Source organism: Fomitopsis serialis (genome assembly GCF_022376445.1).
Source record: "Fomitopsis serialis strain Sig1Antser10 chromosome Unknown B0H18scaffold_7, whole genome shotgun sequence".
Classification (NCBI taxonomy): domain Eukaryota; kingdom Fungi; phylum Basidiomycota; class Agaricomycetes; order Polyporales; family Fomitopsidaceae; genus Fomitopsis; species Fomitopsis serialis.
Window position 1 is genome coordinate 551,220 of NW_025954967.1, and position 24,886 is coordinate 576,105.

The 24,886-nt window shown below is 53.2% G+C and overlaps 10 protein-coding genes across 10 annotated transcripts; 5 read left to right on the forward strand and 5 right to left on the reverse strand.

The window, feature by feature from the left end:
• The first annotated feature begins 2,335 nt into the window (after window positions 1-2,335).
• Window positions 2,336-4,456, forward strand: B0H18DRAFT_982569 (uncharacterized protein). Its single transcript, XM_048044547.1, has 13 exons — window positions 2,336-2,431; window positions 2,493-2,585; window positions 2,653-2,742; window positions 2,867-2,923; window positions 2,978-3,003; window positions 3,060-3,121; window positions 3,173-3,197; window positions 3,330-3,360; window positions 3,417-3,465; window positions 3,515-3,615; window positions 3,665-3,728; window positions 3,881-4,012; window positions 4,068-4,456. The coding sequence occupies exons 1-13, from the start codon at window positions 2,373-2,375 to the stop codon at window positions 4,104-4,106; spliced, it is 828 nt and encodes a 275-aa protein (XP_047898137.1). The 5' UTR covers window positions 2,336-2,372; the 3' UTR covers window positions 4,107-4,456.
• Window positions 4,457-4,880: 424 nt separating this feature from the next.
• B0H18DRAFT_870456 (DNA mismatch repair protein) lies at window positions 4,881-9,050 on the reverse strand (the record flags this gene model as incomplete). The annotated part of the gene is made up of 24 exons (XM_048040099.1): window positions 4,881-5,122; window positions 5,178-5,220; window positions 5,274-5,341; window positions 5,395-5,570; window positions 5,625-5,670; window positions 5,725-5,770; window positions 5,824-5,991; window positions 6,045-6,085; window positions 6,135-6,158; window positions 6,207-6,302; window positions 6,355-6,424; window positions 6,469-6,527; window positions 6,577-6,748; window positions 6,817-7,077; window positions 7,126-7,218; window positions 7,280-7,387; window positions 7,443-7,504; window positions 7,562-7,676; window positions 7,728-7,909; window positions 7,975-8,073; window positions 8,129-8,270; window positions 8,333-8,557; window positions 8,618-8,952; window positions 9,005-9,050. The coding sequence occupies 24 exons, from the start codon at window positions 9,048-9,050 to the stop codon at window positions 4,881-4,883; spliced, it is 2,919 nt and encodes a 972-aa protein (XP_047898138.1).
• Window positions 9,051-9,924: 874 nt separating this feature from the next.
• On the reverse strand, window positions 9,925-10,918 carry B0H18DRAFT_982581 (uncharacterized protein). The gene is made up of 4 exons (XM_048044548.1): window positions 10,683-10,918; window positions 10,524-10,606; window positions 10,446-10,470; window positions 9,925-10,399 (listed from the first exon to the last, which is right to left on the reverse strand). The coding sequence occupies exons 1-4, from the start codon at window positions 10,845-10,847 to the stop codon at window positions 10,388-10,390; spliced, it is 285 nt and encodes a 94-aa protein (XP_047898139.1). The 5' UTR covers window positions 10,848-10,918; the 3' UTR covers window positions 9,925-10,387.
• Window positions 10,919-12,000: 1,082 nt separating this feature from the next.
• B0H18DRAFT_982583 (uncharacterized protein) lies at window positions 12,001-12,914 on the reverse strand. The gene is made up of 5 exons (XM_048044549.1): window positions 12,744-12,914; window positions 12,591-12,673; window positions 12,513-12,537; window positions 12,397-12,463; window positions 12,001-12,342 (listed from the first exon to the last, which is right to left on the reverse strand). The coding sequence occupies exons 1-5, from the start codon at window positions 12,777-12,779 to the stop codon at window positions 12,242-12,244; spliced, it is 312 nt and encodes a 103-aa protein (XP_047898140.1). The 5' UTR covers window positions 12,780-12,914; the 3' UTR covers window positions 12,001-12,241.
• Window positions 12,915-13,034: 120 nt separating this feature from the next.
• On the forward strand, window positions 13,035-13,817 carry B0H18DRAFT_605445 (uncharacterized protein). Its single transcript, XM_048038757.1, has 5 exons — window positions 13,035-13,070; window positions 13,192-13,328; window positions 13,383-13,554; window positions 13,612-13,728; window positions 13,789-13,817. Exons 2-4 carry the CDS (start codon window positions 13,294-13,296, stop codon window positions 13,675-13,677), a joined length of 273 nt encoding a protein of 90 aa, XP_047898141.1. The 5' UTR covers window positions 13,035-13,070; window positions 13,192-13,293; the 3' UTR covers window positions 13,678-13,728; window positions 13,789-13,817.
• A 79-nt stretch (window positions 13,818-13,896) lies between these two features.
• On the forward strand, window positions 13,897-15,184 carry B0H18DRAFT_870445 (pectin lyase fold/virulence factor; the record flags this gene model as incomplete). The annotated part of the gene is made up of 3 exons (XM_048040098.1): window positions 13,897-14,511; window positions 14,570-14,830; window positions 14,891-15,184. The coding sequence occupies 3 exons, from the start codon at window positions 13,897-13,899 to the stop codon at window positions 15,182-15,184; spliced, it is 1,170 nt and encodes a 389-aa protein (XP_047898142.1).
• A 1,031-nt stretch (window positions 15,185-16,215) lies between these two features.
• B0H18DRAFT_605272 (uncharacterized protein) lies at window positions 16,216-18,433 on the forward strand. Its single transcript, XM_048038756.1, has 16 exons — window positions 16,216-16,412; window positions 16,466-16,558; window positions 16,625-16,733; window positions 16,798-16,815; window positions 16,881-16,906; window positions 16,958-17,102; window positions 17,164-17,188; window positions 17,240-17,251; window positions 17,317-17,332; window positions 17,389-17,431; window positions 17,498-17,598; window positions 17,664-17,723; window positions 17,778-17,805; window positions 17,861-17,918; window positions 17,978-18,002; window positions 18,060-18,433. Exons 1-16 carry the CDS (start codon window positions 16,354-16,356, stop codon window positions 18,319-18,321), a joined length of 1,080 nt encoding a protein of 359 aa, XP_047898143.1. The 5' UTR covers window positions 16,216-16,353; the 3' UTR covers window positions 18,322-18,433.
• A 435-nt stretch (window positions 18,434-18,868) lies between these two features.
• Window positions 18,869-19,819, reverse strand: B0H18DRAFT_982629 (uncharacterized protein). The gene is made up of 4 exons (XM_048044550.1): window positions 19,657-19,819; window positions 19,434-19,607; window positions 19,349-19,363; window positions 18,869-19,295 (listed from the first exon to the last, which is right to left on the reverse strand). Exons 1-4 carry the CDS (start codon window positions 19,662-19,664, stop codon window positions 19,241-19,243), a joined length of 252 nt encoding a protein of 83 aa, XP_047898144.1. The 5' UTR covers window positions 19,665-19,819; the 3' UTR covers window positions 18,869-19,240.
• A 1,196-nt stretch (window positions 19,820-21,015) lies between these two features.
• B0H18DRAFT_1192821 (concanavalin A-like lectin/glucanase domain-containing protein) lies at window positions 21,016-22,883 on the forward strand (the record flags this gene model as incomplete). The annotated part of the gene is made up of 8 exons (XM_048036055.1): window positions 21,016-21,491; window positions 21,540-21,667; window positions 21,723-21,858; window positions 21,913-22,141; window positions 22,197-22,212; window positions 22,266-22,426; window positions 22,489-22,549; window positions 22,611-22,883. The coding sequence occupies exons 1-8, from the start codon at window positions 21,347-21,349 to the stop codon at window positions 22,881-22,883; spliced, it is 1,149 nt and encodes a 382-aa protein (XP_047898145.1). The 5' UTR covers window positions 21,016-21,346.
• Window positions 22,884-23,337: 454 nt separating this feature from the next.
• On the reverse strand, window positions 23,338-24,877 carry B0H18DRAFT_1115260 (NAD(P)-binding protein; the record flags this gene model as incomplete). The annotated part of the gene is made up of 9 exons (XM_048033239.1): window positions 23,338-23,627; window positions 23,737-23,862; window positions 23,900-24,014; window positions 24,081-24,171; window positions 24,223-24,247; window positions 24,315-24,346; window positions 24,399-24,414; window positions 24,480-24,712; window positions 24,786-24,877. 9 exons carry the CDS (start codon window positions 24,875-24,877, stop codon window positions 23,338-23,340), a joined length of 1,020 nt encoding a protein of 339 aa, XP_047898146.1.
• Window positions 24,878-24,886: the final 9 nt, after the last annotated feature.

Sequence of the window (24,886 nt, forward strand, 5' to 3'; positions counted from 1 at the left end):
TCCGACTTTCAGTTGAACTTGTCCTGCTCTTCACTAGCACTGACGGACGCTGACAAAACAGCTCATCTGCCTCCATCTGCTCTAGACTCGCCAGATTTTGAACTTGGAATGCAGTCCCGACGCAGTCATGGTTATCTGGGCGTCCGAGTTGAAATCGTAATGGGTCCAGAAACTTGGGGTACCGCACACATGGATATTTGGTCAGTCCGAGTTTGGTTGGCGTCCTTGTAAGTAACATACTCAATTTGTTATTGCAGTCATGGTAACATTGACAATCATTATCATCAAGGCGGAGGAGGTCGGGAGTGTCTGCCAAGTGCGACGACGAGCCGCCTGCACTTCTGGTAGACTTTGAAGACAACCTTGTACGCGGTGCTGAGTAGAGCGATCGCAGACCGACAACTTAAGGTTGCATGACTAGCACCTTCACATGGGCTCGCTATCAAATCGTTGTTACTCACGTTCACGCCTGATGGCGCGAGCAGGCCCCTTTGCAACTGGCCACCGTGTCATTCGTAGGCTGGACCTTTGCCTTGCTGGACTCGTTGGGCCTCCTGGGAGTGGACTACTAGAGTCTTGTGGCTCCTGTATCAATCACCTGAAGCACCTGAGAGAGTACCATTGGCGGGCGAAGTTAGACGTTCGGCAGACCTGGATGGATTTGGAGTCGGTGCGTGACGGATCGTGCGTGGCTAGGCATGTGTTAAAATTTGCTAAATTGACAGAGCCCACCGTCTCAGCGGATGGGATTGAGCCCTCGATTGGCTTTGCGTGATTTGCTTGTCAACTCGCAAAACGGGCATGGAGGTTGACGCATCGACTTCGACGGAGGCGTCAAACTCAGGTTTACACAACTGGATCATGGCCGAGCAGAACTTGGATACATCTCAAGCATACGAAGGCAGAATCAAACAGTTCGATCCAGTGGAAGTGAGTGTGGCAACTTCCCATTCGTCGTCTTCGTCGACCTGACTACTCGCACAGCGCATGTCAACTCATATATTGCTACTAGCGGAAACCCGTGCTCCGCTACGGACTGGTATATTGCTATGTGAGTGTTGAATGGATGCCGGACAGTGAAACCTCGCATACACGCATTTGAGCTAGGACAGGTCGTCATGCCGATGCTCAGCACATCTGCGTCAAGATCCAGCGGCGTATCCCCATCGTAGGCAATAACTTGCGAGACGGTCATAGGGACATGACGGCAGACATTCATCTTTGCCAGCATGTGCCAGTGTGCGGCTACGTTGATTCCCACAGAACAATCACCGGCTTCTTGGTGCAGATTCAGACACCCGACAGATTGTCTGCCCTTCCTTTCGTTTGCATATAATCAGGTTGATGCAGGGCTCCATCGGGGCGATGTTTGGCAGCCTCTTTGTGCGGATGTCCTCACTGGTATTCAAGTCTCGTTGCATGCTTCGTTACTCACAACAAGTTGATTTGCCCGCGATGTCAGAGTGAGCATCCGTAGTGCGATCGTGGAATGATATGTATCGTCTACGCCACGGTAACCATCGAGATTTCAATATTCAGTGTCACTCATAGCCCGCTTACTGGCATGGCTTACAACGAAGCTACAGCCTCGTCACCGCCGTTAAATACCCTCGTGAGTAGCCTAATTGATTCATTAAACAAAATCTGCTCAATGAGTTGTGGATGCTCGCAAGTGGACGTGGTTGCAAAGCTCATGACCACATGCCAGCAACCGCCTTGCTGTACATCACCCGGGGTTGTAGCTTCCGAATGACAGTGCATGTGCATTCAACCATTTATGTGAGTTCAATTGTCTTTCCAATGCAGACGTCGCAATCACCAATATGTGAATCTGCGCAAGACGCTACGTCAACGGGGATGATTAGCATACTTGTGGACATATCCGCATGGTTCTTGTGTCAGCCCTTGCCACGCTTACGATGGTTCACCTACCCCAGTCGCTTCCTCGGTGTACACTGGTACGTCAAACTGATCGATGTACTGACACGTAGATGTTGATCGTCGTCACAGAGAGATACGGTCATACACCGAGGAAGCAGGTTTCTTGGCGTGACTCGCATTCAATCTCACTTCAGTGTCCGCTCACCTTGCTTTTGACATCGTTACACACAGTAAAGATTCGGGGATTTCACTCCGAGTCTCCGCTCTCCGCTCGTAGTTGAAGATGAAGCGTCCAGGAGTCGAAGACATTGCCTGACAGATGCGCACGATAACGTCTCGACTGACAGCGGATGGAGACGAACATCTTCAAGTTCTGGTCAGTCCATCGTTGTATGATTTCCCACGCCGCTAACACAGCATAGCACACCGTCTCATATAAACGTGAAGTACGCCCTACGTTGCCTCACAAGTGGCTCCAGTACCAGTGAACCATGGGAGAACTAGACACGACGTATGGTGCCACCTTAATTGGCGTGTGTGCATCCGCCATGTACGTCTACCACTAAAGCACACCATCGAGTGATTGACGCGCTCATCTGGGACTCGTGCAGACTTTACGGCATCACGAACCTGCAAGTGTACATCTACTTCCGAGCATACCCTCAAGACGAGCTCTGGAACAAGATATCAGTCTGCTGGCTCTGGTATGTACTACCCACACCGATTCAACTTCGGCAACGAGCTTAAGCATGTGACGCGATGTTGCGGTAGGGGTTTGGACTCACTACACCTCGCATTCTGCATATATATGATGTATTGGTACCTCATCACCAATTTCTGTGTTGTCGCAGAATTGGGGTGGTGCACTGGAGTTTCCAAGTACGATCTCAGCTTTGTCCCTGAGTCGACGACTAATTGACTATGTTCAACATTGCAACAGGCCCAAATTATGATCACCGTAAGCCGTTTTATTCAGCCGTCGTAGCTTCAACATCCAGACATTCTTCGCGTCAAAGGCATTTGTCATACTCAGCGTGGATACGTGAGTTCTGCTCTTATATGTGAACGTCCTTTCCAGTGACCGGTGGTTCACAAGATTGTATACATTTCGCGTCTGGAAGCGTGAGTTTGGGTCGCCAATCAAACGCGGCCCCCATTGATTCTGGTGAGCACAACAGTAGATGCTACAGCCCACAATTTTCGTGGATGGCGTCGCTTGAGACCCGTGTCTATGGTCATTGTAAGTTTGAATGCAGTTGTCGCCGCTTCGCGTGTGACTCACTTGTCTCAGTCGATAGCTCTGTGCGCTGGGTTCGGTAGGTACCGACTGGTCTCCCCTTGTCAGTCTCACACTGAAGCCTCTGGTTTACGCCCGTTGCCTGTACATGTAGCCGCTGGAATAGGTGAGTGTTGAGAACTCCTACTGTATGTCCTCGACTTGTCCTAAGAGTCTTGTAATACAGTGCTCTGCTATGAGATGTTAGTGTCGGTGCGCTGATCTGGCGCTGCTGTCACTCATTCAATTCACGTTCTAGCATGCAAATGGACCAGTTCTCACGGCCTTGCGACCACAATACTTGGCGCGTATCTGGTTTTATTAATTGCCCGACTCACGGTGACACCGAAAATCCAGTGGATCACGTACTATCCCGTGGGTACTGCCACATGCATTGACATTCTCATCGCCGCCTCGCTTTGCCATCTCCTCTCGCGACACCGCACTGGCTTCCGGAAGTCAGTGTTGATACAGACTTTGCTCATATACTGACACATCATCAATCAGGACGGACTCTCTTATCAACTGGTTGATGTTCTACACATTGAACACGGGCCTAGTCACAAGGTCTGTACTGCTGACTTATAAGCTCATGACTGCATCTAAATGCCAATATCTTCCCTGAACATGTATGTACAGCGCGTGCTCTCTCACCGCCGTCATCATGGTGTGCCCAGAGCAGTGATCCTGTCGCGATACATCGGTTGATATGAATGTTGTCAGCTTGCCGTCTTCCCTGAAACATTCCTAGTGATCACATTCGAGTTCCTCATGGTCAAATGTATGTGCTGCAGCTACCTCACGTATGTCGCACTGATTCCCTCCCATAGTATACGTGAATTCATATCTCGCTATGTGAGTGTTACGCATTGATGTTGGTGGGCACCAAGTCTCACGCACATTCGCTAAGGCTCAACGCCCGCAATTCACTACGCATACTGGGAGATGATGCGCCAGACGACATTGCCCTACAACCACGCATCACAAATTCGTCAAACTCAGTCGGCGAGGTCAAGGGCGGGACGTGGGGTTCCGATTCAGGCGCCACCATGATAGGCAGTGGTTTACGAGCCGGCGGGGGCAACAGCCTCGCAGCGAAAGTTGGCCTTCGCCCCCATGTGCACAGTGATGTCAACGCCACCTACGAAGAGGCAGGATCAACGAGGTACAAGTATGTAGACGGGCTATTGTCCATTTCACAAGAAGCTAGTACAGGTCTACGCTCGTACTACGCTGCCGACACAGGTCCGAATGTGGACGAAGTGTGGCGGCCTACGTTACATAGGCCTTCTCCAGCACATACTTCTCGGAGGACGTCGATACGTCTCTCTGATCAGGCGAGGGCGCTTTACGCTTCAGTATGTAGCCGAGGCTGACGATCAACAGGGGCATGACATTCCTTGAAGGCCCATAACCCTCAATCTTGACGGAAGCTCTGGTATACCGGCGCACGTAAGCATTGACCATCCCCCAACCACTGCACCTCTAGACGTATCATTCATTTGTGTACAGACATGCCTTGAATTACCTCGAGTGGTGCTGTGTTGTTACATCACGGGCGGCAGACTTCGTTCTGACACCTTGCAACAAGTAATGTACACTAGGGAGAATTACATTGAGCATACGAGAGCGACATAGCAAGCGACATTCATGACAGTTCATAACAACGACCAGAAAGCGGCACCGAGAGACCGGGATATATGGAGCACGGGCATATCGGTGATCACAGCGAAGCGAGGACGCTCTGTACCCACGCATTGCCTTCAATCTGCGGTCGAAACTGCTCGACACACTTCTTGAGCTGCGCCAGTTGTGCGCTTGCAACAGAATCATCAGTATCTGCCATGACGATGTCTTCACCATCTTCTTGGGAAGTGTTGGCGGCCCATGTCCGAAGCAACTCTTCGATAATCTTGGTACCTTCTTCCACGACATCAGCGGGAAGCTCGGGTTCCCCACGTTTCTCTGTGAGAGTAATTCATGAGCGTAGTATGTTGGTACGAAGTACATCGCGACCCACCGGTATTGAAGTCTTCCAGTTCGTCTGCCTTTCGTTTCGCGAGCTGAAACAGTGCATCAGCAAGGGTCTCCGCTATCCAATAGCTTTAACTCGCACCTTCACGACGTTCTCCGGGAAGTTCGCGAGCTCGGCCACGTGAATACCGAAGCTTTGATCGCAAACGCCTGGCCAAGTCACAATGAGGGAGGACAGCGATCACAACCCGGCTTAGGCGTACCTGGGTCTACTTTGTACAACAGCGTGATGTCACGGTCCCGAGTCCCCTCATCAGACTTGGAGACATGTGCAACCACGTGTAGATTCTTCACATGAGGGATTTGGTGGTCTAACGCGGTGAGCTCATGGAAGTGGGTCGCAAATAAGCAAAACGCATGAATCTCGGATGCAATGTGTCTGTGGCAGCGGTCAGCGTGTCACTCGGCAGTGTCAGGCATGAGGCTGGCTTACTCTGAGATGGCCCACGCTAGGCCAAAGCCATCGTAGGTCGAGGTGCCTATGAAACAATCTCATTGAGCACATCGAGCGGTGCATATGTGATTGGCATTACCTCGTCCCAGCTCATCAATGATGATGAGCGAATCCTTCGAAGCAGACTGGCATGGCGAAACATTAGCATATTCCACTTAGCTTCATCAAGAGTACGAACTCGGAGGATGGTAGCAGTCTCGAGCATCTCAGCCATGAAGGTCGAGATACCCTTTAGCTGGCTATCCCCGGCACCCACTCGACACAAGATTGAGTCGAAGACGGGTATGCTAGCTTCTGAACATGGTACGAAGCAACCAGTCTGTGCCATGAGAGCAATTACGCCAGCCTACATTCCATGTAAGATGAAGAACCGCCAGCGGTTACAACGCCGCGTCACACCTGTCGGATGTATGTGCTCTTGCCGCCCATGTTGGGCCCAGCTATATACCAGTCAGCTATCCGCGAGGACATGCAAGTCGGGGAGCGCACTGATGATTTGGAACTCGCTTTCATCTGATCGACAGATGAGTAAGCAAGAACACAAGCACAGAAAGTACTCACTCTTGATCATCTCGATATCGTTCGGGATGAAGCTCATGTCATCTTGAACTTCGAGGCACGGATGCCGAGCGTCTCTGAGGACCAAGCTGCCAGCCCCTGCGTAGAATGATTAGTAGACTATCCACGGGGCGACGCAACGAAGGCTCACCCTTCTCCTGCATACTCGGCTTCACGTAGGCTTCAGGAGCATTGACTGCCACATGAGCGAAGCTGAGTAGCTTCAGTGGCAACTCCTTGAACACCGCAAATTTACTCACCTAACAATCACATCAAGATGCGCAAGTACATTGTTCCACGATTCCAATACCGGAGCGTACGTCGCTGCAATTCGTCAGCCTACCCATCCATGTACATCATCGTAACAGCTCACACGCGATGTTGACGACCTCTTTGACGAGGCCGCTCTGCGTCTTCTGATACTGCTCCGTTGTCTCCTGGTACTCGACAGCAAGCTCCTTCAATGCCTTCGTAGTGAAGAAATTCCCGCCCTTCGTGACGCCCAGCTCGATGTATCCCTTCTTGCCTGTGACCGACTTCGCGTCCTACAACCCCAATGTATAAGCCCACGACGCGACACAGGCACCCTCTTTGCATAAAATAGGTTACTCACACCCTTCGACACCCGGAACACATACCCATAGACCTGCGAGTTCTCCAGGTGCAACTTTTTATCAAGCTCGAGGCTGATGTCACGCCCCGTCTTCTTGTGCTCCGCGTCCAGCCCGTCGCGCACCTCCTTCAGCTTGTCCGCGAGTGCCTGCAGCCGCGCGTCGTAATCCGGCTTAATGACGAAGTTGTGGTTTTCGAGCTCATCGAGGTCCAGCGTCTGCTCAACCATCTCGGCGTACTTGGACAGGCTGTTGTTGAACTCCTGCAGACGAGGTAAGATAGGGAGTGGTGAGGCCGCACGGGTGCTTACTTTGAACTTGGTGAGGTAGGTCTCTTCGAGCAGGAACTTATACTCGTCGTTTGACGTGTCGACGCTCTCGAGCACAGTGATGAAGCCTTCCAGCTAACACGAACGCCAAGACGTTATAGGGTCAATAGGTATGTGATGAGAAGATCTGGGTTACCTTCAGAACGGCCTGATAGACTCGCACGACATCTTCAAGCGAGGCGACAGACTTCTGGAACCTCTTGCATATGCGGTGCATATCCGGCATCATCTTCAGGTAGTCATCCTGTACAGTATTCATCAATCTGGACGCAAGGTGCTCTGTAAACAATCGGTCATACCTGCAAGATTCTGCGGGCGTTGGCATCATCGACAAAGGTTTCAACGAGGTTCTGTCGTTTCCCTAAACATACCACTCTCTCAGCATCTCCACAACAGAACGGTTATCGTTGCCACCCACTGATCTCATGCAGGTTGACAAGCGGTTGCTTCAACCAGCTCCCTAACAATCTCGACCCCTGCGCTGTCTTGCCCTTGTTCAGCAACCCAAACAACGTCGTATTCTTATTTGAGCCCTATATCGCGGTCAGTATCACGACCGCCCTCGACCGCTTTCAAAGACTCACAATGTTCCCAGGAGCCTCAGTAAGATTGAGTGCACGCAACGCACTCGCATCGAGCCGCATGTACTGCGACAAGTCATGTATGCGGATGCTGAACGTGCCGTGGTTGGACGGGTCGGAGAGGAGGGAGAGGTACGAAACGAGGGCAGACAACGCGGAAGGCGCAACTGGGAGGGAGAGTTCGGCTGAAAGGCATGACGCATATGAGCGGCAGGATTCCACTAGAAGAGAAACAGAGGTATATGCGCACGTATGACCACCCCAGAGTCGACGCTTGACGTCGAGGGCATTGAGCTCGGGCTCAGCAGGCGCACCATGTCGTCTTTGATGTTCTTGGCCGTGAAGTCACCTGCAGGTGCTCAGCTCAATGTTTCGGCAAGACAGGGAATAAAGGGTTAGCCTACTGGGCTTCCGCTCCGTGATGACCACTCCACAGCGGTCTAGCACCTCCTTCAGCTTCTTCAATTCGAAGTCGCGCTCCGACGTGGCTTTAATCGTCCCTGTTGGTATCAGCGCCTCCTTGACCGACAACTGGATGATGAGAGTCTGTGCAACGCGATGTCTCCCTTAAATGAAACGCCTCCAAGCAACATAAACTCGTCACGCACCTCCATATTGGAGTACAGGTCATTGTCCACGAAGTCGGCGACGCCTATCTCACGCGTGCTCGTGTCGGCATACGCGATGCCAATCGTTTTCGTTCGCGCCTTTGATGTCTCACCGGGCGCAGTAGGTGAGGACGTGATTTTGATAGCCATGACGATGGGCGCGGAGAGTATGTCTGTGTTCACGAACAAGAGGTCCTCGACAGCTTGTAGGTTTCCTGGTGACGCCTGAGAGTTGTTCACCAATTCAGAATATACACATCCTCATCGAAGTCAACAGGGACATACCTCTTTATCCAGCTTGAACTTTGTCGCCTTCTTCCCCTGGCCCGCCTCCGGCCCCCATATCTCTACCTTGAGCTGCCTCGCCGTCAGCGCATCCCTCAGAAACGACTTCGCCTGCCCCTCATTCAGCGTCACGCTTGGTAGGCCATTCCTGCCTCCGGGTCCAAGGTACTTGAGGACAGTGTTCGTGCGGAAGAGGTGCGTCGCCACGTAGAGCGCGTCTGGCCCGTGCGCGGAGTAGTACTCGCCTCGAAAGAAAAGACGTAGTGTGCCATTCTCTGGAGATTTTGGTGGGAGCTTGGCAAAGAAGGAGATGAATCCGGGATGGGAAGAGTTGTCTGAGACGGGATGAGGAATAATGGAGCCTATAAAGCTATGGCATAGGCTTACCTATCTCATGGTCTGCATCCTTTTCCTTCCCGTACATTAGCGACATGTCGAGTAATACACAGAGAGTAGAATATAGCGAAAAACGACTCGCAGGAAGGAGGCGGAGGTATAAGAGCCAGCGGACGCGTTCTGTCCGACCGTCGCGTCGGAGTCGCGTCGACGCGTCTTGGGCGCCTGAGCGCGTCGCGATTTGGGACTCCGCCCCAAGGCAGTTTTCCTGGCCCACGCGTCTCTGGTTGTTGACCACGACTACGTCTTGCCTCGTCTCACAATATGTGCGTATCGTCAACGTCCTCCGAGTGTTTATGCTTTACGATCCTGTTCTAGATTTATATGCACAGGGTGTGCTCTCGCGCAAGCTCGCTGTCGTCTCAGGCGGCAAATGCGATAATTGATTTTGTCGTGTTAGTGGTGAGTCTTGGGCAGCACCATTTGTGTACAGACGCAGCGGCTTTGTCCACCGCAGCTTCTGAAGTGGTTTAACGGTGCAAGAGTGACGTGTACGCTTGTCGTACCTCTTCCTTTATTACTTTTGCGCCTCTCTTTGCCATGGTGTATGAGTTTGTCACGGAAGATACATACGTTCCTCGCTCATTGTATAACGTAGTACGTTGAATTACAAGAATGGCAGTGTTGCTCCCATCCTATATGGATCAGCTGAGATGACGACTTCCAGTGCTCAGAAGTTCACGAGAGGACTGATGGTGTGGCATGTGGGCAGCGGATGGTTGCGGTAACTTCTGGAAATGGACAATCCGACTCGACTAACCTGGTTTGCCGTAGGCGACGTACGACCAATTATCGAGCGGGCCCGATGAGTTCCTCAGGCCCTAGTTTGCGGTGCGTGTACAGCGGTACTAGTATGGCTTGCATGTCGCGTTTGCTGAGGTTCTCTGGATAGCCGAAGTCGTTGTCGTCATGTCACATTGACGACGGGCATTTGCTCTTGTCTGGCAGATGCAGCAATATCTCTGATAATTGTGACTGCAGAGTCTCTGGATGCCTTCCTGCTTTCGTCTGTTTCACAGGCTGCATCTTGAACTGGATTCTGTATCGATGGGTTCCCGCGACGATGGTGGGTTCCCCTGCACAGCTAGCGGATTAATGGTGGCCACATGCGATTGGGAAATACTATCAGCTCAGGCATTTACCTACGAGCGTTCTAGGTGAGGCCTCCATCCGATGCTATTCAAGCACACCGATCGCACCTCTGAATACCGCTTCTCAGCGTTTCTCGCGGATCTCGGTGGAGTGCTAAACCGCTTGACCTTGACCTTGTGCTTGTGCCATTTGTGCCAGGTTTTTAGTGAGCTCGATGTCCGTATTCAGATCCTCCACCCGCGGACCCACACCATCCCGCCTGTTCGCTGTCTTGCGGATCAATCAAAGCGCATGCTGGAGTGGCGTAAGTTAGATCCATGTCTCTAACCCGGGTACTTACGATGTGCCCAGGGACCACTGCACAGCTGACAGAACGGGTCAGTTCAAGCACATCGAACCCTAGCAGATACGTACTCACCATGTCAGGATAATGTTGCAGAAAAGATTTGTATCGCAGCCCGTAATCATCCACACCGCCACGGGTGGGAAGAACATAGTATTCTACCACGACGAGTTTTCAGCCGTCAGAACACTCTTCGACCCCAACCGTAGCACTATGCGGTACGACTATACCTACTAAGATCAAGTCACTGGTGCTAATCTGACTGCCATCGGGCTCGGGGGGAGACATTGCGAACTTGGAGAGTATGGAGTATACAGGAAGGCAGCTTGGATATGAATGTGCTTGTAGAGTATAGGCAAGTGGGTTCGTGCGATGGAAATATAGCTGAGTGGTCCCCATTAGACCACGATATAATGTACCGGGACTCTCCGCGCAACTCCCTAGACGTTTGTCCAGATGTTGGGTGAGCGTGTTCGCTACCCAACCAATCGCCGATCGCTGGAGGATGATCCCATCGATCAAGATCCAGGAATCCAAACAGGTGACTCCGATGAGCGCCATATACTTACCGTACGTCGCACCTCGAGTCCGACGATCGTATGTACTATATTGAATGCTCGCCATATGTTTTGGGTTTAGAACTCGAAGGTTGCTACCAGTTGCTTCCGAATCCTAAATTTTATTGTCGAACGCTGAGTTGAACATTTTTTCCGCGGGCAAGTTCCCTCTCGTCTCCGCTTGACCAAATACCGATGGATGCTCGATGCAAAGTTAAGTGCGCCTGACCGAATCTCTCGCCACGGCCTTTCACTTTGTCCACCTCTCAGAATCACTCGTGCGTTGCTGGCAATGTTTAGCAAACGGATAGCAGAGGAGAAGGCCCGACGGAGGCACCGGTCGAAGATGCGTTAGTAGCGCCCAACGATTAAACGACAACTGCGTTCACTGAGCTGACATTCTTGTACAGGGCGTGCACCATGTCATGGGTGGTTCCTCACCCTAGAAGAGTTTAAGGGGCTGGGAATGTTCTTGGAGAACAGACATTAAGTCATTGCTATTTTGTCCGATCTACTTACTTGGAGCCTACGACGAGGCTCTCACTGAAATGAGCACCGGGAGCCCTTCAGGCTTCAAATTGGTACCGCGCCGCAACACAAGACGTTGAGCATCAAGTCTCTGTGACAATACCACAGATAGGCGCGTCAAGTCTCTATCTCGGAGTCTGTGATAATACCACAGGTAGGCGCGTCAACTTAAGGCCCTCAGAAGGTTCACCAAAAGAACAACATGGCGTAAGCACGAGGCGAATTTCCATCTAATTACATCCCACCGACTTCCATGGGAACTGCAGACGAGCGTAACTCGGAGAAGTCGTCCAGACAGCGGCTATCGATGCCATTGAACAACTCGGACGGAGCATTGCCGCAACGCTCACCAGCACGCAAGTATGTAGATGCTGAGTTGGTAGCATGTATCGCACTGGGTGGCCAGCATTGTTGCTGCTAAGTGTTCTTAATGTTCACTGATTCCAGACTCTGCCTGGGTAGTAGTACCCACTCACACGGAAGCCAGCCGCAGTCTATCCGACCGCGTAGCCAGACTGCGTCCGGAGAGTGCGCATGCACGTTGCGCACGAATTCCGGGGTCCAGATAGATTACATTCAACTGCAAGGGCGATGACTCATCGAGAATATGGCATACAACGTCAAGAATATCGATGTCCAGAGAGAAGAACAGGTCGTCCAATAATGTTCAAATCAGGTGGTATCCAATGCGACATGTGGGCCACGCCTTTACCGCACGTATGCCCCGTCCGTGGCACCATAGTTGACGCCAGGTGGAGGCACAGCACTTGACTGGTCGTAGAGGGGCTCGTACTGACCGCTTCCGATGTCTGTGAATCCGTCAGTCTCACAACCCTTGTAACGAATATGTAATATGCACGTACAACGGAAGCCACCGCGACCATACCGCTCTTCGGCCTGCATCTTCTTGTAGATCAACCAGAAGGCATGCTGGAATTGTCATGAGCAAGATTAGGAGTCCAGGTACACCATCACTTACAAGGTGACCAGGGAGGTATCCAAGGCTGACGGAAGGGGTCAGCTCAAATGCATCGAACGATAGTAGAGTGATATTCACATCGTCAAACAGATATTGATGAGGAGGTCACAGCTACAGCCCGTGATCATCGCCGCCGCTGCAGGCGGGAAAATGATAGCAATCTACGACAACGCAAACGTAGCCATTAGAAGACCATCCCCCTGGTCACAACCTCAGCACTCCGTCGCTCACCAGGATCAAGCAAATGTCGGAGCCGCGGACAGGCATTGTGAATATGAGGCGGATGAACTGAACAAAGCCAAGAGGTTGGTATGGGTTCGGATGGCTTTTGAGAGCCTGCGAGTGGATGCGTAAGTACAGGAGCAGTACAGGAGAGAAACGCAACAGCGCAGTGGGTGGCAGCCACCTTATAACCGCACTGCGGGCGCGGCTGGGGTGACGTAGGGCGGAGCCGTGGGCGCTTTCGAACCGATCTGACGTGAGGCGAACCGATGCGATTGCTGGCGCGTCGACACTTCGATCGTCTGTGTGGGCTCGAGCTCACCGAGTCACGACGATGTAAGTACCGTCTTCCTTCGTAGGTCCTGTGAAGTCACACTGCGACCCCGGCCTATACGTTAGCGACTACAGTAGAATGTCGTACCGAAGCACTTCGGCTAATCAGCGCCTTTTACTCCAGTAACGTTCTCAGGGCCAGCTCCAGCCGTGATTTCCTAGCAGTCTCGCACTGAGCAGGAGAAGTCAAACACTTCTACTTCTACTGATTTAGACGTCCACCTCGATGGCCTCGTCACAAGGAATGTCTGACGTGTCAAAGTGAGTAGTCAGATGCAATTCTGAATGGCGACCAAACATCTGATCTACACACAGGGCTAGGGACTCGATTGACAAAGGCTGGCGTGACGATAAATCTCCCACACGCTTTGTTACGCCTTCGTGTGTTTCCTCATGCATCGCATGTGTACATGCATGTCTGTGTGTTCCTGTTAACAGTTGCAAACCCAGAGTCCCTTCCTATCTATGTCCAGTAATCAATGGAGAGGTACGCATCTCCCTCTGCCAGTGGTGATCTGCCAAACTCCCGTGGCTATAACCTCAGCGACCACACAGCTACGGAAATAGGCCCCTTCAATTCATTCTCTTCAAGTTACCGCTCTCAAATTAGCCCTGCAAACAGCTCCGCTGGGGGTGGGCCGGCCCGGACTGAAATCAGAAGGTTCGTTATTGTGTCACTTGATCGAGTCCTGGAGAATCTCACTCTCAGACCTCCAAGAAGTGATTGGCCGGAAGCAACGGAAATGACACGCTCCCTTGTTGCGTCTCGTATAAAGGTCGATTGGTCCGTGACAATGTCCCTCTACCGAGCTCATTGCGGCCCTCCACAATGGTGTCGGGAAGCTGGACGTCGTGGTTTTGCTCATTCCTAGCGGTTACGCATCTGTCCGCCACGCTCGCGTTTGCGCTAGCGTTCGACCGCGCAGCATGCCAGTACCCAACGGACGACCCTCTCGAGAGCTGTCCATCCGACACGCTTCTCGTCGGTCCCTCCGGAAACTTCAGCACCATCCAGTCCGCGGTGCTGAGCCTTCCCAACGATACGACTCCATACATCATCCTCGTCGAGTCCGGCAACTACACCGAACAAGTGAATGTCACGCGTCCGGGACCGCTCTACCTCCTGGGCCAGACGCGCTCGCCCAACGACCGCACGCAGAACACCGTCGCGGTGTATTGGGCGGCCATCGCGGGCACTGGGGACAACGCATACACTAGCACGCTCACCGTCGCACCGACGCTCAATGCCAGTCTGACTGGCTCGGGCCCGACGGGCAACCCGGTACCTCCTGGGACCCCGTTTGGCAACACGGACTTCAGGGTGTACAATATGGACTTCATCAATGACTATGCACCGTACTCCGACGACCCGAGCTTGGCCGTGAGCGTCAGCTACGCAAACACCGGGTTCTACTACGCTGGGTTCTATAGTTACCAGGATACGGTGAGACAATTATCCTTGTGTGTGATGTCACGGAAACTCATCCTTCACTACCATACAGGTATATATCGGCAAGCTCGGAAACGGGTACTTCTACGACAGCGAAGTCGCCGGCCAGACTGACTTCTTCTACGGCTTCGGGACTGCCTGGGTGCAGTCGTCCCTCGTAACCCTGCGTGGCTGCGGAGGAGGCATCACAGCGTGGAAAGGCACCAACACCACCTTCGAGAATAAATACGGCATTTACATCCACGACTCCGCCGTCATCAAGGCGAATAACAGCCTGAGCATTGCTGGCCAGTGTGCGCTCGGCAGGCCATGGGTACGTCCCATTTTTACAGCTATCGTTGACTCAGCTCACTCTCCCTACCCCACCACCCAGAACGCCCAGATGCGCGCGATCTTTGTGAACAACTACCTGGACGACAGCATCCGGCCCGCAGGGTACATCGAATGGCAGAGCACGGACCCGCGGATCGACTATAACACGACGATGGGCGAGTTCTACGATGTTGGACCTGGCTTCAACCTCACGGGCAGGCTCGATGGCGGTGTGACGACGCTGCTGACACCGGAGGAATACGCGGCGTATGCGACCGTCGAGCAGGTGTTCCAGTACCCGTTCAGCGGGGAGTACGGGAATGTGGGGTGGATTGACTTCGCTCCGTGGAGTTAGCGATTGGTGAAGATGTATCCTCAATCACTGCCCGTTGCGAGGCCAGCATGAAGATGTCTACGGTCCACACATGCAACCACAGTTGATTATCATAATATAAACCAAGTACGCTGTGACATTCCTCCGCACGAGCCTGTCTCACGACCATGGCACTTGTGACGACCGCGTCTATCTGTCACGTCCGAGGACGAATGATTTGAAGTTGCTGCCTTCGTTCTTCAAAGCTTCATGATCAGGCTCCCGCGAATTGACTTGTCGTCTGTCTGGGGTCGATTTCGACTGATAGCACAGTACAGAAGCACTACTTCGTATGCTTCCATGTACGAAGTAGTGCTTCCGTTTAGGTGCTGCAGCATGGTATGCTCCAGGTTTGCTTTTGACTCGTGACCGTATGTCAGGATTCACGAATCCTGCAGCCTACCAACTTACATGCCTTCGCTTGTGCGAGTTACGAGTGCACCTGCATGCATCGTGCAACGTCACGCTGTTGGGGGAAGTGCATGCGGCTGAACTCTAAAGCATAGCTTCAACGTACAAGAACAAACGGAACGTACGGCCACCCTGATCGAAGGCATCTACGGGCGATGGGGCGATGGCTCAGGCTGCCTGAGCGCGAGTGGCCAGATGCGCTCCTATGCTCATTCTCATGATTGCCATACATACCACAAGACATGCATGTCCCCGGAGTCACCGGGCGCAATTGTGAGAGATGGCGATGGCGCCTATCTGCTCCTATCGACTGGAAGACGTCCGGTGAGCGTTCTCATCCATCCAGTGGGTGTGGCGGAATACACTCAGACTCAGATATGGTTCATTCGTTGCTCCTCTGCAGAGACAGCGTGCATATATGTGCATATTGCTCTCCGGTCCTGTCAGTGAACGGGTGTGAATTGCCGCATCGCGGCCCACTGGAGGTACTATCACTAGCGCTTGTAATGGTGCATGTTTACAGCTTCGTCCAGATGTACCACGGGGAAGCATCCTACCAGTGATTGTTTTGTGCTGAGGCACTGTTCCCAATCATATCCCATGAGAAGAATCGGACCTATCTAACCACACATCGATGTCTTATATACTTACAGCACTGCAACTTCCCGGCGGGCCCGCCTTACACCCCCATCCGTGTCCCACCACTCCCATCCGTTCCGATCGAACCTCGTCCCTCGAAGATGGGAGAATACGACTCTACGTATGGAGCTGCGCACCTGGGTGTATGCATAGCGTGCATGTGCGCCTGCCCGTCATCTATGTTGGCCCACGCTCATGCGCGAGGCGATGCAGCTTGTACGGAGTGACGAACCTGCAGACGTTCCTCTATTTCAGAACCTTTCCCGATGATAAGCTATGGCATAAAGTGGGCGTGTTCTGGCTTTGGTGAGACCGAATTGTCCTCCGAGTCGATGTGGCGTCACGTTTATGATTGCTGATATATCGCCCCAGGTTTCTGGACACAGTCCATATCGTACTGTGCGTATACATGGTGTACTACTATGTTATCACCGAGTTCGGAAACGAGTTTGCGCTTCTGACGCTAAATTGGAGTATAAAGGTGTGCCCTTTGCTTCTGTGCGAATGCAGCTCATAGACCGGATCGGGTTTTCATTTGTACTTAGGCGCAACTGATCGTGGAGGTATGCCGATGGTTTACTTCCTACCAATAGCTCTCATTGTCTGATGATCTGCGAAACATCTGTAGGCTCTCGTCATCTCCAGCGCACAGACGTGAGTACTCAACCACTCCTGCGCCACTTCATGCTCACAAGTGCGATCTAGTCTTTATACTATACGCATCTGGAAACGTAACTCGACCTCTTCTCTTACTAGTAATGAGTCTGAATGGTCGTCCATAGTCGATGCGTCGATCCCGCGCGAACTCGGAGACAGAGGTAGCAAATACCGCATAGTCCCTGGTATCGTCGTATGTGTCTCCGGCCATTATCCAGGGCGTCTCTCACGCATGGTTGCTGCTCACTCTGCAGATCGTAGCTCTCCTGTCTGGTTATGGTGTGTCTGATCGCGTGGTTGTCTCAGTGCCAAATTGACGACAATTTGTAGCTTGTAGTCTTGGTAAGCCCGGGCCCTCTCGTAGCTGCCTATCCCACTGCTGACATCATGCGCATATGATCATTCAGTCTTCTGCTATGAAATGTAAGCAAGCACACTCCTGCCGCTCGTGTTGTCGTGCTGACCCTCGGTGTTCCTAGTCCTCGCCACAGCTATATAGCGGATTTCTTCGGGAGAGGACTCGTATGTCTCAGTATCTTGACTTTTTGAGCATGGAGTGTCTCACCACCGCTCACCGCCACCGCCCAGTGGATCACTTACTATGCGGACATCAACGCAGCAGTCGTGGATGCAGTAATCGCCGGTGCTCTGTGTTACCTCCTTGCGCGCTGTCGCACAGGCTACACGAGGTACGCTATCTTCCCCATTACCCACTACCCAATTCTCCATATACTGACACGCTGGCGTTCCACAGAATGGACTCGACCCTCGGTTGGCTGATGTTCTACATACTCAATACAGGTGTTATCACCTGGTGTGTTTATATTGTTGCGCCGTATGACCAACGAGTAACCATACTTTCTTGCAGCATTTGTGCAGTCATCACCGTGATCATGGTGCGCAATCCCGAAAGATCGAACTTATGACATGCTTCATGCCCTCGTCTTTTAGGTGAAAACCTTGCCATATACCTTCGGTGTAATTGCCGCACAAGTGATACAAACAAAACGTACGTAGGCACGGCCTCGCCGTCACTGCACCACTAAAGCTTACCAAAACACTTACCAGTATACGTCAACTCCTACCTCGCCCTGTAAGTCCTCCCAGTTTCCACATCTAACAGTCGTTCACCTTCCTCTTCCACCCGTAGTACCAACGCCCGTAGCTCCCTCCGCCTCCAAAACCACCGACGTGCCCTCTCCATTGAATACATGCTCCGCCCCATCGGGCCCCCAAGTACGTCGCGCCGCTCAGACAATAGCATCAACACCGGGAAGGACCCACTATTCCCCGAAGAGAGCCACACGGCTGGGTCGAACGCTCGTGTCGAGCTGTCGCCAGTCCTACATCGCAACAGTACTATCTATATTGGAGACGACAAGAAGGCGACGATGGCGGAGGAGAACGTATGAGTCCGAAGGAGACGACTGTACGCGACGGGCTGTGAGTGTATTATACGATGCACACAGCTGCACGGACAGATGGCTGTATGATCACGACCTGTGTACGACCTGTGTATGACCCACGTACGTATGTATTGCGACACGCGAACACTTCCACCGACTCGATTTACATACGGAATGCATGTTTCGATGTCAACGACTTCTCGAGGGCAGTGTTTGCATGAAGGACTTCCATGGACATCATAGAAGGTCACAGCGGTGCAGCAGACAACGCAACTCCGACGGCCTCAGACCAGTTGCCAGCATACGAAACGTGCAGGTACGTAGTCGAGGTAGCTCCGGGCCTTCCCACACATGATGACCGGCTACTGCGAGAGATGGTAGATGGGACTGATAGTGGCATAGGCAGGCCCAGCAAGAATCCAGCCACAGCGACAAAGGTTAGCAAGGAGCCGGAGTGGATGCGACAGCATCCGGGGTAGCATAACTTTATCTCTGAGCGCCGGAAGAGCGCTGAAGACGTAGGTTCAGCGGCAATAGAGGGAGTCGAATGTGGTCGTGGCGTGTGCGTTATTTTGACGTATGACTGAACCACAGAGAACAAAGATAGAATATCCTATAGAAGGGCCTCTGGGTCAGCCTCCAATCGGGAAGCTTTCGGACGACGCACCTTTTGGCAATAACCGCGGAGCAGTGGGTGTGGCCCGAAGGACTAAGCTGACGTGCAGTCCGCACTAACCAATCCGCACAAAATAAAACACGCTGTATTCAGCATGGGGACCGCGATGCCTGAGTACAGGCACACTGCACGCCCGATATGATCGTAGTCTCGAGGTCATGAACTCGTGCGTTGCGGACGACGAGCAGGTTCATTGTGGGTTACATTGAGTGCACATTGTATAGTCGGCGGTGCTGCAATGCCAGGCCTCTAGTGTTTTGCCTCCTTCTCCGCGTCATCGATGAACTTCTTGATACTGTCCATCCTAATCAGTTGAAGAAAGTCCGTTCAGGGCATACAAGGATGCATGACACTCACAACTGCTCCTCCTCGCTGTATGGCGGAAGAATACAACGCGTGAACTCAGCGAATTCACATCTGAGGCAACGCGTAGATGACGCACCTCGAGCCAGCGTTGAACTTCACAGTCTCCTTGACCGTCTCGATGGCCGACTTCCCTGAGCTCGGGGGCGCTGCCTCCTTCTTACCACCCGTGGAAAGCAAGCCCACGCCGACCGCGGTCGCGAGGGTGCCAATGGCGAGGTATTCGCTTTTGATGGCTCTGCCGAGGATAACGCTGCGAGGAAAGTCAGATCCCATCAGCCATTGAGGGCAGCGGGACGCACTAAGACATGGTGGCTAGGAAATTGTGCGGAGGACGCTGCTGGCTGAAGACGACAGCGAGGACGACTCCGGCTCGCACGCCCGGCAACTGCCGACCCGGTTTACCGCGTCGGTGGCTGCGACTCGGTGCACGTTGAACCCAGGTTGTCGCCAACAAGGGCTATACCATATTCATCTTCATCGTCTATGCGTCCAGACATGATTTCATTACCTTCATTATGACATGGAATTACTGTGAATTGCCCAAACCGCTGCTTGCATCGTTCTCTGCGCGCGGTGCGGCAGTGCTGAGAAGGATAAGTAGAATTGAACACTGTTCGGGGCATGCTCGGTAAGTGATGTTTGACCTGTACATTTTCTGCAGCGTTCTAACCCAACGGCGGGGCACGTACTTTCCCGGAACAGTGTATAAACTTCCCAAGTTCACAGCACCACGGCTTCCTAGCCTTTCACGATCTGGATGCATGCATATGCACCATCTCCAACTTCAAGCGATGATACATACACGGTCAGCTTTCGTAACTGTTGACGGTCGCCCATGGGAATAACATATCGTTGTTACGTCCATTGGCATACCGCCTCTTGAACATTGCCTGTTTACAGTGCAGTGTTGAGTTCGCTATGAGTGGCTCATTTCTGGTATGCACAGCCAGCACAAACACTCGTCAGAGTATTGAAAGGGTAAGCCGGGCGCATATTCCTCTTCTGCTTATGACCGACAGTGTTGGGCATGGATCCGGGACGGCCTCACGCGGCGCCTCCGAAAATTAAGGTGCGGGATGTTCTTGGCAATTCGTATCGTTCCGGTTCCTTGTCTACGGCATCACAAACCAGGACCAACTTGTGGGTTGCACGATTGCCGAAGCCCGCGATTGCCTTTTCGGTTGTCGGACCCCTATATGAACGGTGCGAAGTCGTCAACTCCTTCGCCTCGATTTTTTTCCAACATGAGGTCTCATAGTTGATCTGCCCGCATTAGGGTTTCCCTCTTAGGCACCACGCACCGATCGATGAACATAAGTTCGAGTCGTCTTCGCGTGGGTAGCGCGGATGGACAGCGGCTAGTCCATACCAGGGCCGATTGCAGTGTAACATCCGTCGCAAACGGGCAGAAAATGCCGCTCGAGGCCAGCGGCCATGTCTGTCACTCTTTGACAGCCCTCTCGATCACACGGTTAGTGTCGGCATCGCCACAGCCGGCGCCCTCAGCCCCTCCTGCTCGGACGAGAAGAAGTGGAGGGTCTCCCATCGTGTCGTGCTACTGGAGTTGCACCTCATGCATTCGAGTTCTTCTCGCATGCGAACTCGGGTCATCGGGCCACATCGACGTATCAGCGCCCGCCTCGACACAATCCGCTCGTTGCGGACGCCACGTGATGGTGCATGAGGCGACCGTACTGCCAGGCCTGACGGGAGCGGACCTCATGCACTCGAGATCTCAAGGCGAGATGCGTATGCAGTCGGAGGCGCGCCCCAGCTTGGCATCTGTCCATCCCCGGTCTGTTTCCTCCGACATGAGCCTGCTGTACGCGGGCGCGTCTCGGGCCTTTACAAGGCCTTAAGGTAAACGTTGACGCGTCTTGCGTGTCCGCTCCTCTTTCCTTCGACCCTCGTCATCTTCCGTCTGACTTTGGCCCGAGCCCTTCGTCGTATCGCGTGCGCCGGGCAGTCCCCTCCTTTTGTGTGCCCGCCATGTTTTTGCACCGCCACGCCCTCTGTGCAACATTGCTCTCCCTGGCCAGCGCCGCATTGGGATACGAACTTATCCATGACTACTCAGGAGATACCTTTTTCCAGGGATGGGACTACTACGGCAAGTGGGACAACCTGACGCTAGGTGAGCGTCCACTGCGCCGCAGGGGTGATCAAGTCTGATGTGACCCAGGAAACGTCACCTACCTGTCGCAGGAGGCTGCGACGCAGCAAAACTTGACCTACATCAACAGCGCGGGCAATGCGATCATCAAGGTTGACAACTTCACCACAGTTTCTAAGGGTGAACGGCGCAACTCTGTACGTTGACGGACTACCGGTAACAATTGTCTCGCTCAATTTCTCGCTCCGCCAGATCCGTCTTACATCCGAGGAATTCTACGACTTCGGTACTGTCTGGATCATCGACGCAGTACACTTGCCATGGGGATGCTCTGTCTGGCCTGCGTTTTGGAGCACAGCACCTGACTGGCCGGTTGGTGGCGAGATCGGTAATTTCACTCCGTTGCCTCGACCATAACATTGACTGACAGGAAATGCTACAGATATCATCGAGGGTATCAACAATCAGCTCAACGACCAGTTTGCCATCCACACGACTGAGGGTTGCTACCACGACAAACCGCCAAATCAAGTCGGTTTCAACATTGACACGAATTGCAGCATGGGGTCAGGATGCACCGTGGGCATGACCTCCCAGAACAGTTACCAAGCTGGGTTCGCCACTGCTGGAGGCGGTGTATATGCCACACAGTACGACGTCTCTGGTATCTAGTGAGTTCTTCCGATCAAGTCGTCAGAGGCGCACAAACTGACAAATTGACACTAGCATGTGGTTCTGGAGCGTAAGTTTGTTGGATGTTATTCGGAACGCAATGGCGCTGAACCATTCCTCCAGCGGCCGGACGTTCCTTCCTCGCTCAGCGCTTCTTCGACGGGCATCAACATCTCTGAATGGGGTACCCCGATGGCCAGCTTCCCTAACGACCAGGCGTGCAACACGACGAAGTTCTTCAAGCCTCAACAGCTCATATTTGACATCACGCTCTGTGGCGACTGGTAGGTTTCGATTGTCTAAGTATAGCCCCTGCAAGTCCTCATGATCGGGTTCCCGTGAACAGGGCGGGCGTCCCGGGTATCTACGACTCACAGTGCTATAATGCGGGACCGAACCACGATTGCGTGAGTCACGATCGTATGCCGCTCGCGGAAGCAGCACTGACACGAGTCCGATCCGATGCAGTACCTGGACAACGTTGTAGGGAACGGAAGCAATTACGACGAGGCGTACTTTGAAGTCTCCTACGTCCGCACGTACGCCACCGGAGCCGCGCTCGCAGCCGCGCAAGCGAGCTCGAGCTCGAGCGCCGCGCCCTCAGCCACGCAGTCAGACCCCTCCTCGACGAAGACGCAGACGTCAGACGCGACGTTGCCTGGCATTAGCCTGCACGGCGTGCTATTCACGACGATGTGCGTGGGCGGCCTTGTTGTGGGCAGCGTGCTGCCGTTGCTGTGACATTGACCTTGAGGGATTGGCGACTAAATATACCGCCCTGCACATTCTCGGACTTCTCTGATCGGTATACTTCATGTGCACATACCCACCCATCCACAGCATGCTTACGACCTGCAGATGACCTCCGCCTTCCTCACGCTCCTTCCTAACTTAACTGATTAACTGTACGTTACTCCTCTTGTGGACTTTTTAGTGGCCGGGTTCGTGCCACTCACAGACTGTCTGGTGTATTACCTTATAATTTGTCATGTTGGGTTTCAGGCTGCTTGTCAACAATGTTGTATTCGGCGTACGTTCTAACATTCCCTTGCGACGCACGCGGACACGCGTCCGACGTGAGCGTCACTCTCACCACTCGTGTCACCCTCGTGCAGAGCTGGGTACAATCACCTCGTATCACCGCCGTGCGGTAACTTAGTTTCCACCGTGCGGTTGCGCCGCGCGTAACTTACGTCTATTCCCAATCTATTCCCATCTCCCTCAACAGGCGTTCTGTGGTATCCCACAACTCTCGCGCCAACACTGGGTTCCGTGCATCCGGGTGAGGGGGCGCTCCGATGCGCCCAGGAGGCAGCAGATACGCTGCCTTGTAGCGCTCTGTCTCCTGTCGCACAGCTGGCGCAGCGGCAGCGAAGACGGATGTGAAGGCGCCGCGTGTGGGCGGTGTCCATAGCGCACGGATGAGAAGGGACATGACGTGGGAGATGCCTGGTGGTTGCGATGCAGCGTCGTTCTCCACGCCACCTGTTGTGCCGATGCGGTAAGTACGTGGACATCACAGCGGGAATGGAGCGATGGTGCGATAGCCGGCGAGGTGAGACGGAGCGCGGAGAGCGGCTGGGAATCAACGTACCGGTGCGCACCAGGCCTGGGTCCACGGACAGCGCGAGGATGGGGACGCCTGCCTCGTCAAGACGCCGTTGCAACTCGGTTGTGAAGAGGACGTTCGCGAGCTTGCTGCGGCCTGCGCCTGCGTTTACTGCGGTTCATGAGCCGAGAGAAAGGGCGAGGCTCACAGTATCTTGCGAGACTAGGGCCTGGGATTATGTCCCACTTGTGCTCGTCGTTGAAATCGTCTCGATTGCGGAAACGGATTCCACGCTTGAGGAAAGCAATGCCTCCGGATGTGATCTGGTAGCAAATACACGACAATCAATCGGGTGTCGCGCCTCATCGTGCGTACGATCGAATGCTGACATTGACGATGCGGACGTCGCTGGCCGGGTTCACGGCGGTTTTGGCGAGAAGCGGCAGGAGGGTCATCGTGAACACAAAAGGCCCGATGTGACTATTGCTCCTCAGTTTTGGTTTGAAAAGATGAGGATACATGGGTACATACTTGACCATCATGGCATCCTGAATATCTGGGCGCCACCAGGTTGTAAATCTTCTGATTCTCGCCGCAGTCGAAGGATGGCAGGGCGGGCGTACCATGTTTCGTCCTCGCATAAGGGCCGCGCGGCCTTGACGTAGTTTCACCTTCAGTCTGTTCTGTAGCTAGACATGCAGACTCACATAGCCGCGTTGTTGACTACGAGAAACAACGAATCAATCGTGCATCATTTTTCGAGGAACATCTGCGATGCCAAGACATACTCAACACATCCAGGCGATCCTCCTTAGCTAGGAGGACCCTCGCCGATTTCTGCGCCAAAACAGGGTCGCTGAGGTCAAGCTGTAACCACAGCACTTGGCCATTCCCGGGAGCAAGTCCTTCGGCGTGCAATCGCTCGATGGCCTCCTGTGCCTTTGTCTCACTCCGAGCGGCCATGTATACCTTTGCGCCGTGACGAGCGAGATGTTGTATTGTGGCGTATCCGATGCCTCCGCTACCGGTAGCATGCTCTGTAGTTAGCTGAAGACTTCCTGATGAAACGCATAGCGATTTGATATAATGCTCACTTTCCACCGGTGACGACCACGACTTTGTCCGCAAGAGGCGGGACGTCACTGGCATTGTCGGGATCGAAAGGTCGACTCGTGTCTGAGCTCATTCTTTGTCA

What these genes read in the sequence shown, in the direction of transcription:
- B0H18DRAFT_982583 (XM_048044549.1), bottom strand. Translation starts at nt 12,779, where the DNA reads ATGCCTGTCCGCGGCTCCGACATTTGCTTGATCCTG. An exon ending in ATCAATATCTGTTTGACGAT is followed by an intron (nt 12,538 to 12,590) that starts GTGAATATCACT and finishes CCCTTCCGTCAG; the next exon opens with CCTTGGATACCTCCCTGGTC. An exon ending in GATACCTCCCTGGTCACCTT is followed by an intron (nt 12,464 to 12,512) that starts GTAAGTGATGGT and finishes TGACAATTCCAG; the next exon opens with CATGCCTTCTGGTTGATCTA.
- B0H18DRAFT_605445 (XM_048038757.1), top strand. Translation starts at nt 13,294, where the DNA reads ATGGCCTCGTCACAAGGAATGTCTGACGTGTCAAA. An exon ending in GGAATGTCTGACGTGTCAAA is followed by an intron (nt 13,329 to 13,382) that starts GTGAGTAGTCAG and finishes ATCTACACACAG; the next exon opens with GGCTAGGGACTCGATTGACA. An exon ending in GTCCAGTAATCAATGGAGAG is followed by an intron (nt 13,555 to 13,611) that starts GTACGCATCTCC and finishes CTATAACCTCAG; the next exon opens with CGACCACACAGCTACGGAAA.
- B0H18DRAFT_982569 (XM_048044547.1), top strand. Translation starts at nt 2,373, where the DNA reads ATGGGAGAACTAGACACGACGTATGGTGCCACCTTAATTGGCGTGTGT. An exon ending in ATATCAGTCTGCTGGCTCTG is followed by an intron (nt 2,586 to 2,652) that starts GTATGTACTACC and finishes ATGTTGCGGTAG; the next exon opens with GGGTTTGGACTCACTACACC. An exon ending in CACCGCACTGGCTTCCGGAA is followed by an intron (nt 3,616 to 3,664) that starts GTCAGTGTTGAT and finishes ATCATCAATCAG; the next exon opens with GACGGACTCTCTTATCAACT.
- B0H18DRAFT_982581 (XM_048044548.1), bottom strand. Translation starts at nt 10,847, where the DNA reads ATGGGGACCACTCAGCTATATTTCCATCGCACGAACCCACTTGCCTAT. An exon ending in GCACCAGTGACTTGATCTTA is followed by an intron (nt 10,607 to 10,682) that starts GTAGGTATAGTC and finishes TCGTCGTGGTAG; the next exon opens with AATACTATGTTCTTCCCACC. An exon ending in TGCAACATTATCCTGACATG is followed by an intron (nt 10,471 to 10,523) that starts GTGAGTACGTAT and finishes CCGTTCTGTCAG; the next exon opens with CTGTGCAGTGGTCCCTGGGC.
- B0H18DRAFT_605272 (XM_048038756.1), top strand. Translation starts at nt 16,354, where the DNA reads ATGGGAGAATACGACTCTACGTATGGAGCTGCGCACCTGGGTGTATGC. An exon ending in GTCATCTCCAGCGCACAGAC is followed by an intron (nt 16,907 to 16,957) that starts GTGAGTACTCAA and finishes AGTGCGATCTAG; the next exon opens with TCTTTATACTATACGCATCT. An exon ending in TGTCGCACAGGCTACACGAG is followed by an intron (nt 17,599 to 17,663) that starts GTACGCTATCTT and finishes GGCGTTCCACAG; the next exon opens with AATGGACTCGACCCTCGGTT.